Below are 17,651 nucleotides of genomic sequence, written 5' to 3'. Positions count from 1 at the left end.
GAATGTAGTTAATAAAGACTATGCTCAGTATGAATGAAATTGTTCATGCCATAACTACAATACTAGAGGTAAAGATGATCTACATGTTGAACTAAAAAAATTAACACTTGTACAGAAGAGATTAAGTATGCTGCTATAAAGACTTTTAATGCATTGCCTAATTATATTAAATGTACAAGAGAAAATGAAATGCTGTTCAAAGGTATGTCAAAAAATACCCGCTCGACCATCCACTGTACTCGTTAGATGAATTCTTTTCCAGAAGTAATTCCCTCCCTTAATAATAGATGTATTTAGTCTCTTAGTTATTAGATGGACAATACAATATTATGTTAACGTTATAGTTATAATGTAATATTGAGAATTGCTATACTAGTTAAATGACAGCTTGTAAATGAGAAAAATTGATACTTATTAATATCTATATCATTGTACTATATTACAATTCTGTATCATTAATTGTATTTTTACAGTTGTATTGACACGTTCCACATCCAGGCGAATCACTCTCTTGTACAGATCTATGGAATACGCATACCAAATAAATAAAATAAAAAAATAAAAATCTAATTAACTGTCCAATTGTTTTCATCTCACTGTTTTGCAAATTCCTGAATTTGAGGTCTTATTTGTATGTTCTGTGTATTTAATCAGATAAAACACAAGCCCTGTACTATCATTACATGTTAGTAACCAAATACAAACTGTAATTATTTATGTAACTAAAATAATGTGAGAGACATTATTTTAATTAAAGTTCAGAATGATTATCTTATGGAAAACTAAAGATATAACTATGAAAGATTGTCATTGAATATTGTATTTTATACCTTATGTGGCTGTAACATCAGTTTCTTTATGTTTAGTAAATTTTAATTGCAACATCAAAATTTTACAAAATTAATAAGGCTTTATTTTGGAAGTTATTGTTAAAATTCTATAAAAAGCAATGCAGCGAGGCTGCGAGTTAGTTGTTGAGTTGTTTTGTCATTCACATTTGAAGTTACTTTTGGAAGTCAAAGAGATCAGTGAAGTCGGTCCGTGTTTCATTTACATGACAAGTGTGCATTTCGGACGTCAATTAATGTGAATAAAAATTTGTGAAGCATGAAAATTTCCCTTTCATTTATCAATGAACTAGGCAGAAGAAACTTAAGTTGAATTTCATTCAATGTGAATTGTTACAAGAGGAAGCTGCCTCTTGTCATACCAAATAGGTATTCCTTCTAAGTCATCCTATAACCTACAATGATTCAATGATGAGACTCTCCCATATACGACAGTGGTATCAGGAAACAGTCACAGATAGCTGCTCATTCTCTGTGTCAGATCATCCATTCTCTGTCTCAGGCCTGATTTTTCATGCTTCTTCCTTAGGCATCTTTCAGTTTACCAACATTCTCCTGGTTCTAAACTGGTTTGGCACTACTACCCAATTGCTTTGTTATTCCTGCAGTGGTTTTGATATTTTGCACCCATGGGGTGATAGTTGATGTTCCATTCATACTACATCATTTCATACCTTGCAGCTCATTAAACAGCTGAATAACCAATTGATTCTGTTGATTGTAGGATCAGCACTCTTTGCAGAGCTTTTGATTCCAATGTCACACATAATACACTCCTGGAAATTGAAATAAGAACACCGTGAATTCATTGTCCCAGGAAGGGGAAACTTTATTGACACATTCCTGGGGTCAGATACATCACATGATCACACTGACAGAACCACAGGCACATACACACAGGCAACAGAGCATGCACAATGTCGGCACTAGTACAGTGTATATCCACCTTTCGCAGCAATGCAGGCTGCTATTCTCCCATGGAGACTATCGTAGAGATGCTGGATGTAGTCCTGTGGAACGGCTTGCCATGCCATTTCCACCTGGCGCCTCAGTGGGACCAGCGTTCGTGCTGGACGTGCAGACTGCGTGAGACAACGCTTCATCCAGTCCCAAACATGCTCAATGGGGGACAGATCAGGAGATCTTGCTGGCCAGGGTAGTTGACTTACACCTTCTAGAGCACTTTGGGTGGCACGGGATACATGCGGACGTGCATTGTCCTGTTGGAACAGCAAGTTCCCTTGCCGGTCTAGGAATGGCAGAACGATGGGTTCGATGACGGTTTGGATGTACCGTGCACTATTCAGTGTCCCCTCGACGATCACCAGAGGTGTACGGCCAGTGTAGGAGATCGCTCCCCACACCATGATGCCGAGTGTTGGCCCTGTGTGCCTCGGTCATATGCAGTCCTGATTGTGGCGCTCACCTGCACGGCGCCAAACACGCATACGACCATCATTGGCAGCAAGGCAGAAGCGACTCTCATCGCTGAAGACGACACGTCTCCATTCGTCCCTCCATTCACGCCTGTCGCGACACCACTGGAGGCGGGCTGCACGATGTTGGGGCGTGAGCGGAAGACGGCCTAACGGTATACGGGACTGTAGCCCAGCTTCATGGAGACGGTTGTGAATGGTCCTCGCCGATACCCCAGGATTGACAATGTCCCTAATTTGCTGGGAAGTGGCGGTGCGGTCCCCTACAGCACCGCGTAGGATCCTACGGTCTTGGCGAGCATCCGTGCGTTGCTGCAGTCCGGTCCCAGGTCGACGGGCACGTGCACCTTCCGCCGACCACTGGTGACATCATCGATGTACTGTGGAGACCTCACGCCCCACGTGTTGAACAATGCGGCTGTACGTCCACCCGGCCTCCCGCATGCCCACTATACGCCCTCGCTCAAAGTCCGTCAACTGCACATACGGTTCACGTCCACGCTGTCGCGGCATGCTACCAGTGTTAAAGACTGCGATGGAGCCCCGTATGCCACGGCAAACTGGCTGACACTGACGGCGTCGGTGCACAAATGCTGCGCAGCTGGCGCCATTTAACAGCCAACACCGCGGTTCCTGGTGTGTCCGCTGTGCCGTGCATGTGATCATTGCTTGTACAGCCCTCTCGCAGTGTCCGGAGCAAGTATGGTGGGTCTGACACACCGGTGTCAATGTGTTCTTTTTTCCATTTCCAGGAGTGTATAAGTAGTACTTTCAGTTTTCCACATCATCTACTCATTCATGGTACAAATATTACTTTCATATCACTCTAAATGTGTGAAAACACAACAAAAAAGAGTATTAAGTAAGATGGTTTCATATATATGTCAATAATGTCGTTACGTACCCTGTCATAAAGTGAGAAGACTCGTTCTATGTCATCTTTTGTAAGTTTGGTGGCTCCCTGAAAGTAAACAATATGACATAATATTATAGTTTTACATTTTTTACATGGCTGTATTCACTGATATTTCATTAATAGTAGAAAATGTAACTAATATCGAAAGTGGACTATTAAACAAGACTCGGGAAAGATTCTGTGAATGATGAGTAATGAGAATTTTTCTGAGGGTAACACAGGAGAGGAAAATCAGTACGTATGGCTAAATTGTATGGCAGTGTTTTCATTACAGAGATGTATTATGTTCATTCCCACATTATGACTTCAAAATTCATATGCTATGATTTGAGTTCCATCCCAGATGAATTCCACAAGAAATATTCAATACAGAAACATGAACACCATAAGATAGAACTGCCTCATGTTATGAGGAGACAGTAAAGCATGGTTTATTCTTTTAAGTGAAATTTTCTTGAAATATACAACATAGTATGAATTTTTTAAAGTAGTGTATAACTTACTGCGGTAGAGATCATTTAGGTACAGTTAGGTGTGTAGGGACAGTGAAATGAAAAAAGATGGCATTAAAATGTTACGTAAAGTTACTAACAAAAAGATTATTTCTTTAACTGGAAAGACATGTTTAGTTTGCAGGTAAATTATTTAATTATCAACTTTTAACAATCTTGGACTACTGATAGTTACATCACACACTGACATACATATCCACATCTATTACAAAATAATGCTCTTCATTATCTTTCTTCACACCTCCAAAAATGCGAACAAAATACAACACATATCTGTGTTACAAGGTGATTAAGTAAAAATGCCTTGGAGTAGAGTAAAGAAACATTATTTTGTTACATAATGACACTTTTCTTCACATTTTGTAAGTGTGATGTGATCTGCTTCAGAGTAAAGGCAAACTACATGATTGTTTACATATGGTTGCATAAAGCATGTGTGTGTGTGTGTGTGTGTGTGTGTGTGTGTGTGTGTGTGTGTGTGTGTGTGTGAGAGAGAGAGAGAGAGAGAGAGAGAGAGAGAGAGAGAGAGAGAGAGAGAGAGAGATCCCCTGTACTCCTCATACTCCTCAATTACTTACTTTCTGCCAGAACATTCCCTTCTATTGTAACTGAATTAAATATTCTTGCTTGGTCCTGCTGTTGTTGCCATCTAATTTATTTATTTCTGCAACCATTTTCTATAATATGTAGTAGTGTTTAAAAGGTGCTACTGCAATAGACTTAACATCTAGTGTTTACAACAGCAAAGTCATGTTTATATGTACGTATTATAAAAATTATAAATTACACATACTGATTTGCATGCAGTCACTTTCTGAATATAGGCAATGGTACTGTAGATATTCTTTAATAGATGTTTTAAGACATTTATATTTAATATATACATTAAATCATCAGTGAACTAGTTGAACATAGCCTGTACTTCCTGACACCAATATGTATTTGCTGGGACTGCATGTAAGACTCCTTTTAATCTTGTATTGTGACCATGTATGTTTCTCTTATTCTCACTATTACCATTGCCAATAATATTTTTTTTAAACGTATGTAAGTGAGACGATAATATACATGCGTATTAATGGTAACACTTTCAGTGTTTGAAAAAATGGTTTACACAACTGTCCAAGTCTGCTCCCCTTAATAACTACCCACTCCTCTTTTTTTCTTCCTGAAGATCCCCCAAGCTGCTTGAGAATGTGCTCAGGCCATACTTCAGATCTGCATTGATATATGCACAGTCAAATACTCATTAGTGATGCTCATGGGTATGGCCTTATAGGACCCATAAAATGTAACAGCATTTGCTACCCAGCATGGAATTGATGTATTCAACATTTGTCCCATTTTATGTTACTCTGTATCCAAATACGAAGAAACTTTGTTAACTTTTTATTTACAATGGGTTAATTATTGATGGTAATACCAAGGTAAGGCAAGGTGTTATGCTGGCAGCTATGAAAATTTATTGATACTGTTTTCTTGTTGCTTATTATGAATTGATTTATTATAAACCGTTTACTGAATTGACTTGTAGTTTGGTACATGTTGGATATTTTCATTTTTTGCTGCAGGCACTGATAATGCTGAACCATTAGCAAACAGAGTTGTTTTATTTGAATCAATATCCACATAAAGATAAGAGACATAAATCAAAGAAAGAAGTGGTCTCCTTACTAACTCTTGAGGTACTCCAACATGAATGAGTGTTGTTCTGACAAATATTCTGAGACTATTGTCATTTTACTTCAGGTTGTCTGTTGCTTACATTTTGCTTGTGGTTGTTAAGAAATGAATGAAGTCATTCATTTCATAGGTCGACAGTGCCACAGTATTTAAGCTTGTTTTGTTGAACTCTGTGGTTTACCGTGAACAAAATAATTGTGTGCTGTTACTGCCCTCTGGCACCCCACATTACTGTTTAATATCAGTTCAGCAAATTATGTATCTCTGTGATGAAGATGAGAAGAAATGATTAAAACAATGCTAACACCCAGCCCCTGGGTGAAGAAAATCTCTAACGTGACTGGAATTTGAACTCAGGACTCTGTAATGTAGAGGCCTTGATGCTTGTCACTAAACTGCAAGATCATGAAAAAGCTTTGATTTTCATCAGTTAGCCCCATCAAATAGTAGATATACCTTGCAAAAGGTCGGGTAGAAGAGTTTATTTTTTCAATTCGTTCATATGGTTGGAAAGATTAGAAAACTGTGTTTTGCCAACAAATTTCGTTTGGGAAAACTTTCTGCAGTCAAAAAACTTCGAAAATTTTAATACCTACTCCAAATTTTTGTTTTGTTTCCTTTACTGCTTGCTCAATATACAGATTGAATAACATCGGGGAGAGGCTACAACCCTGTCTCACTCCTTTCCCAACCACTGCTTCCCTTTCATGCCCCTCGACTCTTATTACTGCCATCTGGTTTCTGTACAAATTATAAATAGCCTTTCGCTCCCTGTATTTTACCCCTGCCACCTTCAGAATTTGAAAAAGAGTATTCCAGTCAACATTGTCAAAAGCTTTCTCTAAGTCTACAAATGCTAGAAACGTAGGTTTGCCTTTTCTTAATCTTTCTTCTAAGATAAGTCGTAAGGTCAGTATTGCCTCACGTGTTCCAACATTTCGACGGAATCCAAACTGATCCTCCCGAGGTCTGCATCTACCAGTTTTTCCATTCGTCTGTAAAGAATTCGCGTTAGTATTTTGCAGCCGTGGCTTATTAAACTGATAGTTCGGTAATTTTCACATCTGTCAGCACCTGCTTTCTTTGGGATTGGAATTATTATATTCTTCTTGAAGTCTGAGGGTATTTCGCCTGTCTCATACATCTTGCTCACCAGCTGGTAGAGTTTTGTCGTGACTGGCTCTCCCAAGGCCGTCAGTAGTTCTAATGGAATGTTGTCTACTCCGGGGGCCTTGTTTCGACTCAGGTCTTTCAGTGCTCTGTCAAACTCTTCACGCAGTTTCGTATCTCCCATTTCGTCTTCATCTACATCCTCTTCTATTTCCATAATATTGTCCTCAAGTACATCGCCCTTATATAAACCTTCTATATACTCCTTCCACCTTTCTGCCTTCCCTTCTTTGCTTAGAACTGGGCTGCCATCTGAGCTCTTGATATTCATACACGTGGTTCTCTTCTCTCCAAAGGTCTCTTTAATTTTCCTGTAGGCAGTATCTATCTTACCCCTAGTGAGATAAGCTTCTACATCCTTACATTTGTCCTCTAGCCATCCCTGTTTAGCCATTTTGCACTTCCTGTCGATCTCATTTTTGAGATGTTTGTATTCCTTTTTGACTGCTTCATTTACTGCATTTTTATATTTTCTCCTTTCATCAATTAAATTCAATATTTCTTCTGTTACCCAAGGATTTCTAGCAGCCCTCGTCTTTGTACCTACTTTATCCTCTGCTGCCTTCACTACTACATCCCTCAGAGCTACCCATTCTTCTTCTACTGTATTTCTTTCCCCTATTCCTGTCAATTGTTCCCTTATGCTCTCTCTGAAACTCTGTACAACCTCTGGTTCTTTCAGTTTATCCAGGTCCCATCTCCTTAATTTCCCACATTTTTGCAGTTTCTTCAGTTTTAATCTACAGGTCATAACCAATAGATTGTGGTCAGAGTCCACATCTGCCCCTGGAAATGTCTTACAACTTAAAACCTGGTTCCTAAATCTCTGTCTTACCATTATATAATCTATCTGATACCTTTTAGTATCTCCAGGGTTCTTCCATGTATACAACCTTCTTTCATGAGTCTTAAACCAAGTGTTAGCTATGATTAAGTTGTGCTCTGTGCAAAATTCTACTAGGCGGCTTCCTCTTTCATTTCTTAGCCCCAATCCATATTCACCTACTATGTTTCCTTCTCTCCCCTTTCCTACACTCGAATTCCAGTCACCCATTACTGTTAAATTTTCGTCTCCCTTCACTATCTGAATAATTTCTTTTATTTCATCGTACATTTCTTCAATTTCTTCATCATCTGCAGAGCTAGTTGGCATATAAACTTGTACTACTGTAGTAGGTGTGGGCTTCGTATCTATCTTGGCCACAATAATGCGTTCACTATGCTGTTTGTAGTAGCTTACCCGCATTCCTATTTTCCTATTCATTATTAAACCTACTCCTGCATTACCCCTATTTGATTTTGTGTTTATAACCCTGTAGTCACCTGACCAGAAGTCTTGTTCCTCCTGCCACCGAACTTCACTAATTCCCACTATATCTAACTTTAACCTATCCATTTCCCTTTTTAAATTTTCTAACCTACCTGCCCGATTAAGGGATCTGACATTCCACGCTCCGATCCGTAGAACGCCATTTTTCTTTCTCCTGGTAACGACATCCTCCTGAGTAGTCCCCGCCCGGAGATCCGAATGGGGGACTATTTTACCTCTGGAATATTTTACCCAAGAGGATGCCATCATCATTTAATCGTACAGTAAAGCTGCATGTCCTCGGGAAAAATTACGGCTGTAGTTTCCCCTTGCTTTCAGCCATTCGCAGTACCAGCACAGCAAGGCCGTTTTGGTTAATGTTGCAAGGCCAGATCAGTCAATCATCCAGACTGTTGCCCCTGCAACTACTGAAAAGGCTGCTGCCCCTCTTCAGGAACCACACGTTTGTCTGGCCTCTCAACAGATACCCTTCCGTTGTGGTTGCACCTACGGTACGGCCATCTGTATCGCTGAGGCACGCAAGCCTCCCCACCAACGGCAAGGTCCATGGTTCATGGGGGGAGGCTAAAGGCGTTAGTGAAGAGAATATATTCTCCGCCAAACTTGTAAGATGCAGTGGAAAACCACTTGTCTTCTGCATTTCCTCTTCCTGGCTTTAAGAACAATAAGTTTTCAATGCCTTTCCCCAAACCGGTCATGAGCACAAGCAGGTCAACAGCTTCTCCTACAATGACAACACTTCCAAAATCTTTGGTTTTTGAAATGGCAGATGTTACAATTATAACATCAGCGTCTTATTGTGCCTGGTGCACTTCAATGCTACACTCCAGAAATTCCATTTTAAAAATGTGATCAAAAGCATCTTGTTTCATTCGTTGTACAAGAACTTGTCCTGAGGGACTTGGTTCACCATCTCTGATTCAACCACAACATCAACTGAAGAATGTTGTTTGGACCTACGAATCCTCTCAGCACTCTTTGTGCTACATTTGTCTCTCTCATATGGATACCCATCAAATACAATAGCAAATTGAGATCCAAAATGATGTTGCAGGTAAGAAACATAGCTTTGGAATACTGACTTGAAGCAAACATTTTGAGTCCAAGTCACTTTGTGGATAAGGTACCCTCCATCAATGACAAAAAATTTACTCGGTCCACCTGACTTCTCATCTTCCACTGGAATGAAGGCATTGTAGAATGAAGATTTTGTCCCTTTCCACGTGGTTTTTTCTGAGAATAGGGACATTGGGTAAGGAACAAGTTCATATTTCAGAAAGGCTTTTACCTCTTCTTCACTTTGTTTCATCAAAAAATCCTTTGGAAAAGAGTTAAAGGATCAACAGGAGTAATTTAGAGCTCCCAGCTTTTACAGAATTGAACGCAGAAAGGAGAGTCACAACTTTATCTTTTCTACAGAACTTTACATTGTGGAAATTGTCAGCAACTATTCTTGGCTCAAAATTTGAAAACTTGGTATTTTTTGGTGTGCTGTAATGCCTTAGGTACCGGGAGCAGAAAAAAATGGTAAGAATCAAATGTGTAGAAAATTTTGTGCTCTTTAGAAAAGAAAATAGACGTCAAAGCGATAGGAGCAAATGAAACTGAGATATTTTGAAAAAACTGAAAAAGGTCCAAAATTATCGAAGTTTTTTGACTGTAGAAAGTTTTTGCAAGAGAAATTTTGTTGGCAAAACTTGGTTTTCTAACCTTTCCAACAATATGAACGAGTTAAAAAAATAAAATCTTCTACCCCACCTTTTGCAAGGTACAGGCTTTTTTTTCTGACAGTTTCACTGAACTATATGCACTGATGGACAGTCATCTCAGTTGATTTACAGTTTCAGAAAACAGATTGGTAATTCATTACTATTCCATTTTTGTTGGTACACCTTATTAACTTATTGAACACAAATTTTTCAGCAGTATAGAAAAGCAGGAGATAATTGTAATGTGGCAATATTTTGTCACTTTATCTTCCTTAACAACTTTGAAAAATAGAAATTACTTTTGACATTTTTAACACTTCTGGAAATATGAAACACAATTTCTGACAGGCAGTGTTATTGACAGAAGTAGAGGTAATTTGAAGCATGAATCAGGAAAGAGTCCTGACACCCTTGTTGTACATGCTGTATATTAATGACCTGGCAGAGAATATTACCAGCAATCTCAGACTTTTCACAGATAATGCAGTCGTCAGCAATGAAGCACTGTCTAAACTTAAAAAAAAATGACCTTCAGAAATATTAATCAGATCTGGATAGGATTTCAAAGTAGTGCAAAGATAGTTAATCTGCCTTAAAGACACAGAAAAGTGCAGAAAACTATTGTCATTTTACTACAATATTGAAGAGACACAATTAAGCTTAGCCAACTCATACAAATACTTCAGTGGAGCAATTTGTGGGCACAAAACATTGAATTATCACATAGGCTCAGTCAAAGATAAGGAAAGTGGTAGACTTTGGTTCATTGGCAAGATACTGGAAAAATACAATCTACAAATGACAGTGCTTACAGATCATCTTAGCATGCTGCCAGTTGTGTGGGACCTAGAAGACTTGAAGATACATTCAGTTTTTTCCTCAAAAGCACAATAAAAAAATTAAAGGACCATTATAAAGTGAAGAACCTAGAGATATTTTTCAGTGCTTACACATCAGACCCACAGGGAATATCAAAACAAGATTAGACTAATTAATTCAGTCACAAAGGTATTAAGTCAACATACTTATTGAACTCAGTTTGAGATTGGAACAGTAAGAAATCCTAAGATGATGTACCAAACTAAGCACCCTTGCGACACATTGGAAATCTGTTTTCAAAGTACTTATGTAGATGGAGATATGTAGATACCTTATTGCAGTAGGTGAGTGATGGGCTCAACTATATTTTGGAAGAAGAACTGTAAGTTTTACTTGGTACTGATATGCCATCAGTCCTGATGAGTATGTGGTTTTTTGTTCTTTGACAGCATGGCTATTTTCTCCCTGCTGTCATGAGCAACAGACTTTGATAATTTACAGATGCTGATCTTCATTTGTAAATAATACTGGAGAATGAGTATAACAGCATGAGAACAAAGATACAGCGTAATTCTACTAAATTATATAATTAGGATCTGCCTATAATTGATTAGCAGTCAGATATCTGGTTGAATAATATACACTATTGTGTGTTTTTATTATATTTTTTCCTCTGTGTTTCCTACACATATTAAGACTGAAAATTTCCAACTACCTCCCAAGAATGTGAGAAAACTGAGACTAATTCTATTTGTAGTTATAACATACCAAAGTTTGGTTTCATATGTTTTAATGTGGTAAAGATCTCAATACACTTAAATGATAATAACAATAAAAATGATGAGTCAGGCTAGAGACTGTGCCAGCCATTTCCTATATATAAATTTTCACATCTCCTCAGTGAGAAGTCAGCTGCTGGGACAAAAGTGCTCTACTGACTGTAATTTATGACATAAACGTGTATTTGTTGACTGTTGTTGCAAATCACACTGAAGTTCAGGATGAAAGTAAACTATTAGTGAAATGTATGACTTATTTCTGACACCAGCACAGTTGTGTGTCATTTACTGGGCTGAGTGTTAATCTTGACTTTTTTGTGAGTTCAAAGTTTCTGTTTGTAAATTACAAACTCAGTAAAGACTGCTAATTTTTGTAATTAGAGCCTACTCAATGCTGGGAAGACTGTATAATTTAATGTTGAATAATTTTTGTGGGGAGTTATGCCAGAAGTGCTTAGTACCTTCAGAGTCCAGAATATTGTGATAATGACAGCAGAAAGTATGTATAAGGATTTATAAGGCATTCTTTGAAACATTAAACTGAAAAACAACCTTGCATCACTTCCTAAAACATAAATATTTGTTAAACAAAACGTGACAGATAATGGTGGTATAACAAAAATTCATTATTTATCATGAGAATCAAGTTATCAGTCATCATTTTAAACATTTGTTCTGAGAATGTTAAGCAATTTCCTTAATCATTAGTTTTTTATTGTTGAAGCACAGCCACTCAATAAGTGTAGAAGTGAAAATTATAATGAAGTACTTGTCTTACTCTGTGATAGAAGCATAACAAGCATTTGTACGAACTGGCTGCTATAGACAAGACTGTTTTATTTTCTCAGCGTTTTCTGGCATTCTGAACAGCAGAGGATAACCTGTTGACTTTGAGTTTAGAGCTGAACCTGTTTCTATGAAACTTATGACCCATAACAAAATTGTACTATGAGATGAAACATGTTCAATTTGACTTATACTGAAATGTTGGCTGAATTGATGCTAAGTTACAATGTAAGAATCACAAGTTCAAAAAAATCCATGATTTAAGCATTTTGTTCATACAACCACAGCTGATTAGCTACTATGTGACATTGCATAAATTACAATGTCATTATGCAACAATAAGAATGTGTGTAATACATGCATTATTATTAAAACAGTTGGAAATGTTTGCCACATCCTATACAATATTTTGCTGTTTTTAACATGTAGGTTGAATTTGAAACATGCTTTATAGAAACAATATAAGTTGCTAGTGCCTACCTTTAATGATAGTTCATCATCAGTGAGTCTATAAAATTATTTTATAATAGCTGTGTCCTTGTACAAAGTTTTAAATTCACTCATTACACATTCCTGCGTAATCTCCCACTGTGTGAGATTTACAGAGCAGCTCACATAAATGAATGAATAACCTTAGAAAGACAGGCAGTACAAGTTGAATATGATGTTAGTCCATCTGTCAAATGCCTGTGTAGTAGGCTAAACAGTAGTGCACGTAACCCCAGAAATCTCAGTCTGAAGGACAAAATTTTGCAGTGTAATATACTACCCATAACCTTTGAAATAACACAAGTGTTTTTGTGCTTATAAGATTATCTCTTTATTGCCTTAAATACATGGTCATGTTGTGTTAAGAAATTGCTTATTACACCAATTTTCATAGTCGTCACTCTTTCCAGCAGTTTGCTGCTGACTTCCATTTTCTTATTTCCTGCAATTATTTCTTCATTTTATGTGCCTACCACAACTGCAGTCCTTAACAGTCTATCTATTACCTATTACAACTCATCATTTCCTGCAATATAACCTACTAGAGTTTCCTCTATTGCAAAATGTTTTCTTAAAAGACTTGTTAAAACAGGATTTTCACTCAACATGGTTATTATTTATCGCAACACTTTTTTCCATATAAGAAATAAGAAAGAAGATTTCATTTTTGAGTGCATGGACACTCATTTTCTGTTACTAAGCTTTACTATTTCCACATTACATTAAAATTATTTCATACTTATGCTACTTGCTCATCCAATGTGACATGTACCTATACACAGACAGTACTCTGCAAAATGAATGCAGAATTATTCTTCCCTCAAAGTGATAAATGGATTACTGAGCAAGGATATTCATATCAACAGAAAGTAATACTGCTTAATGTTTTCAGAAGTATCACTTCTATCCATCAATCAGTATCTCATACTATGGTTAGTAGTTCTTTTGATGAGTCTACTGGACCTAGGGTAGGGGACAAAAAGGAGTAGTGGGAAAAGGAAGAGAGGAAGGGGAGGAAGCAGAATTCAGGCCAAGATGTCCCATGAATCCACTTGAAATCTAGCATCTTAATTCTCATCTTAAATACAATAAAAATTAAATGACACTGAATAAAATTTTATGAATTTTCTTTCATTCTCGCATTATTGCATGCACTGTAAATGATCATAATTCATCTGTCTTAACAGTAAAAATTTACAAGCATAGCACACATTAACTGATATGCGACAATATGGCTACACTGCTGAAGCTGAAGAAAATGAAAATAGGCTTTTAAGACATTTTTATGGTTAACAGCAATTAAAGTTGTCATCTTACTAAGCAGTTCTTTGAAGAACTTATCATTTGACATAAATAAGCGCACAGAAATATAAAAAATGATAAGCCCGTTATGCATCCAGCATACATATGAGTAATTTGTGTAAGTGACAAAATAATGATTCAAAAGTATTTAAAGTAGTTGAAGTGGCACAAGAAGATTTTACAATATTCCCTGTACAGTGAAATGTAAATTCAAAATAATGGAAGAAGTAAATTTGATGTAGTTCTGTTTTTACATAGCTCAAAGATGTGATCTCAGAATCTACTGTACCCTGTGAAGTAATCTCAACTGGAAAAAGAAAAAAAATTTATATGAATTGCAGAATAATGCAGCAATAAACAGAACAGTTTCTGTGATTTTATATAACTGAATTTTAATTCTCAAATTTACTGCAAATAAAGCAGCTGTTAGATGTAGTTTAAAGCTGCATACTTGTTATGGAATATACCATAGTAGGTTATCAGGTTGATTATTTACAACTAAAATTTAAGAGTACATGTTAATGAAAACATTTTTAAGCAAATATTCCCACAAAAGATCTACATTACAGCTGAATTTTGATGCAACACTGAAAAACCAGCCATGCAAGCCACTTAATGCAGAAATTTTGTTCTAAAATTATCTGCTCTTCTTCATTCCTGAGAAAGAAAACATGCAGATAGCTTTTTGAAAGAGTAGCTTCCACTACTTACTCCAATGCCTTCCTGATGAGTGAAAAATTTGAGAGAGTGTACAAGAATAAATGCAGGGTTTATTTAATATGTAGTTTAGATATATTTTAATTTTAAATAGTTATGAAATTTCATGAATTTGTGTCTGTGTGAATCAAAAATAGACAAAGAATAGGGAATTTGCTGTCATTGTGACTGGGTACTGTTTAAAATATATAAGAATGAGTATTTAAAGCACTACGTTGATACAGCACTGCAATATTCTCGGATGTGGATGATATCATTGTTCAGAATAGTTCACTGCAAAGGTTTTCCAGACTGTATGAAAGTGGCAGTAAGGGACATAGCCATTATGAATGTTAGATTATAAATGAATAGAGGTTGTGTTGATAACTGAAATGAAAGAAGTAACTTTCCTACCTGATACTATGTATTACATTTCAAACACTAATTAATGAAATACTATACAACAATAATTAAACCTTGACATCCATTTTTGATATTTGTCCTTATGTTTCTGCAGAATAAGCTAATGTACGTCATCCACATTATAGAGAATTTCTTCTGTTCTGTGTGCTGGATAGTCTCCCTACACAATTTCTATTACATAAATCAAATTTAATGGAATATCTTTTTTTTAAACAAAAGTGCACCTGAATGGGAATCCAGTCTATACCCCTGCCTTTCTTGTGTTACACACTTCATCTTTGCAGACATGACTGATAATGCAGATACACAATTTAGAGTCCGTAAATATCTCTCTAAGTTTTTAAACTTTACTGAAACTTTCCTGAGTAGCTTACTATAACTGTCTCTCTCTTTGCAAGATGAAGATGACAGAGCTCTATATTAATTTTATGTTAACAATTTCCTCTATCTTGCTGTCCTTTTTTCTGTTTGTGGTCTCACCAGTAAAATAAATAAAAGTATTGATTTTATTGCATTTTGTTTTAAAGCAACTAGTACCAGTGAGTGATCCTTACATGTAGGATAGCCCAAAATGCATGTGATCTGAGAGATTTATGAGTACCACCTAACAGTGGAGTTGCAAACTATCTCTCTCTACTTATAAACTGTCTTTGACAATTGTTCAACACTGTGTCTTTTTATATGACAATGCAAGTCTCCTACATACTGCTAATCACAATGTAACAGTTTGGATTGGTGCAAGCTGCCAGAGATAACAGTCTTGTGCATGTGAGGCATGCTTGCTTGTGTGAATGTGTGTGTGATTTTTTTTCTGAAGAAGGCTTTGGCCAAAAACTAAATGGTTGACAGTCATTTCATTGTGCCTGTCTGCAACTCACTGTCATCTTTATGGTCAGTAGCAGTCTAATGTTTTGCTAACATTGTTGATATTCCAATTTTGCATTTCCAGTGTTTGTTTTAAGAGTAGCTTTTGCCTACCAGGCAGATAATCTGTTGCATTTAGGTATTTATTGTTTATTCATGTGTATTCCCTTCTCCGCTTACATTTTCAAAATAAAATTTTCTGGAATGGTTTTCCAAATCCAATGAAGTAATTACAATGTTTATGCAATAATTTTCCTTTACTTTAAATCACACACGAGTGCATATCACACTAAATACATCTATGATATGTATCACTTGTATTTAGATAAAAATTCCACAGATAATTACTGATGAAGGGTAATGCTACTTTCCATAAATTAAATCTTGATACAAAATACTACTGTGTTCTTAGCAGTATGTCACAATGTTAAAGCATAAAAACAATATCTGGAATGTGAGCCTCATCTACTGTCTGGTTATGTTATCACTCTGCCCATGTAATTCACCAGCATTCCCTCACATAAAAGTCTCAGACTTAATTGTAAGCGAAGTTTAAGGTTTATCTCAAGTCCATACTCCCATTATCAACTTAACAGAAACTCCATGATGGAAACAACAAACAAAGAATGAAAAAGGATAGACAGACAAACACCTGCAAATGTAAACCTGAGCATTAGCAATAAAATTCATTGCTGTCCAACAATTGTGTAATGCATTAGCATAACTGAACCACTTTAAATTTTTAAGTAATTTTCAATAACGCATGCAATTATATTTGGCCTGAGGCTGAATCAAATTACATAGACAGCCATCAATTGTGAATGACTTTCTATGAGTCTACTGCTAGGAGACACAAACATATGATGATCAGTAAGAGAATTTTCTGTAGCCTCTGGGGAAGAATAATTCCACGGGCTGTTGAAAACATCTGATAAGTGAAAACTGGTTCAAACTTTTTAATATCTTATGCAAGTTTCTTGCTGTAATAAACTTTTGTTAAAATAAATTAGCTCATTGGTAATATTCATCAATAATGAGGTTAACATGGACAAAGGGACTAAGGATGAGGGAGGGAGGGAGGGAGAGAGGGAGAGAGAGAGAGAGAGAGAGAGAGAGAGAGAGAGAGAGAGAGAGAGAGAGAGAGAGAGAGAGAGAGAGAGAGAGAATGAGATATGGGAAAGGGTGTCAAATGTGGGGGAGGGCAGTGATTGATGGTTTCTGTTTAAAACAGGAAGGAGAATGAAAATGACTTGGGTACTAAATCAGTTGTTAAAGTGGTGTTCTACTACATAGCATGTTCATAAACCACAAAGATGGGTTTGTGCTGAAATGAACAACAGTTTAGTGGCACTCATTCAGCCAAGTTGACAACTGATTACTTCTTATATTCACAGAGATGGGTGCCCAGTGGTGCCTAAAGAGCTGCTAAATAATTTGGAAGGTTCCACACTTACCCCTATCATTTTTCACACGGGAAGTGCTTGTGGCAGGGCTGTGTCATGTATGGGACATACATTAGGTTAAAATATGGTGGTTACAGGGCTTCACAATATTATCATTGGCAAAGACAAAGGGGAGGGAATTTTTAATGTGGAACAGCTATTTATGTTGAAATGTGGAGCATGGAAACTATCACAGAAAAGGAGATTAATATCCAGAAAGGTACACTATGTGACAAAATTTATCTGGACACCCCCAAAAGATAAATTTCTCATATTAGGTTCATTGTGCTGCCACCTATTGCCAAGTACTCCATATCAGCAACCTCAGTAGTAATTAGACACCGGGAGAGAGCAGAACTGGGCACTCCGTGGAACTTACGGACTTCAAATGTGGTCAGGTGATTGTTATTTGTGTCATACGTCTGTCTGTGAGATTTCCACACTCCT

At 36.9% G+C, this 17,651-nt stretch overlaps 1 protein-coding gene across 1 annotated transcript in view; it reads right to left on the bottom strand.

Annotated features, from left to right (window-relative positions):
• Positions 1–17,651, bottom strand: part of LOC126278893 (calbindin-32) — a 1,341,317-nt gene that overhangs the window by 42,059 nt on the left and 1,281,607 nt on the right. Inside the window, exon 10 of the mRNA XM_049979167.1 lies at positions 3,189–3,245. Coding sequence (XP_049835124.1) covers positions 3,189–3,245 — 57 coding nt within the window. The remainder of the gene's footprint in view (positions 1–3,188; positions 3,246–17,651) is intronic.

The sequence above is a fragment of the Schistocerca gregaria genome, chromosome 6 (assembly GCF_023897955.1).
Source record: "Schistocerca gregaria isolate iqSchGreg1 chromosome 6, iqSchGreg1.2, whole genome shotgun sequence".
Taxonomy (NCBI): Eukaryota; Metazoa; Arthropoda; class Insecta; order Orthoptera; family Acrididae; genus Schistocerca; species Schistocerca gregaria.
Note: the sequence above shows the minus strand (reverse complement) of the source record. Positions and strands in the feature narration are given on the sequence as shown.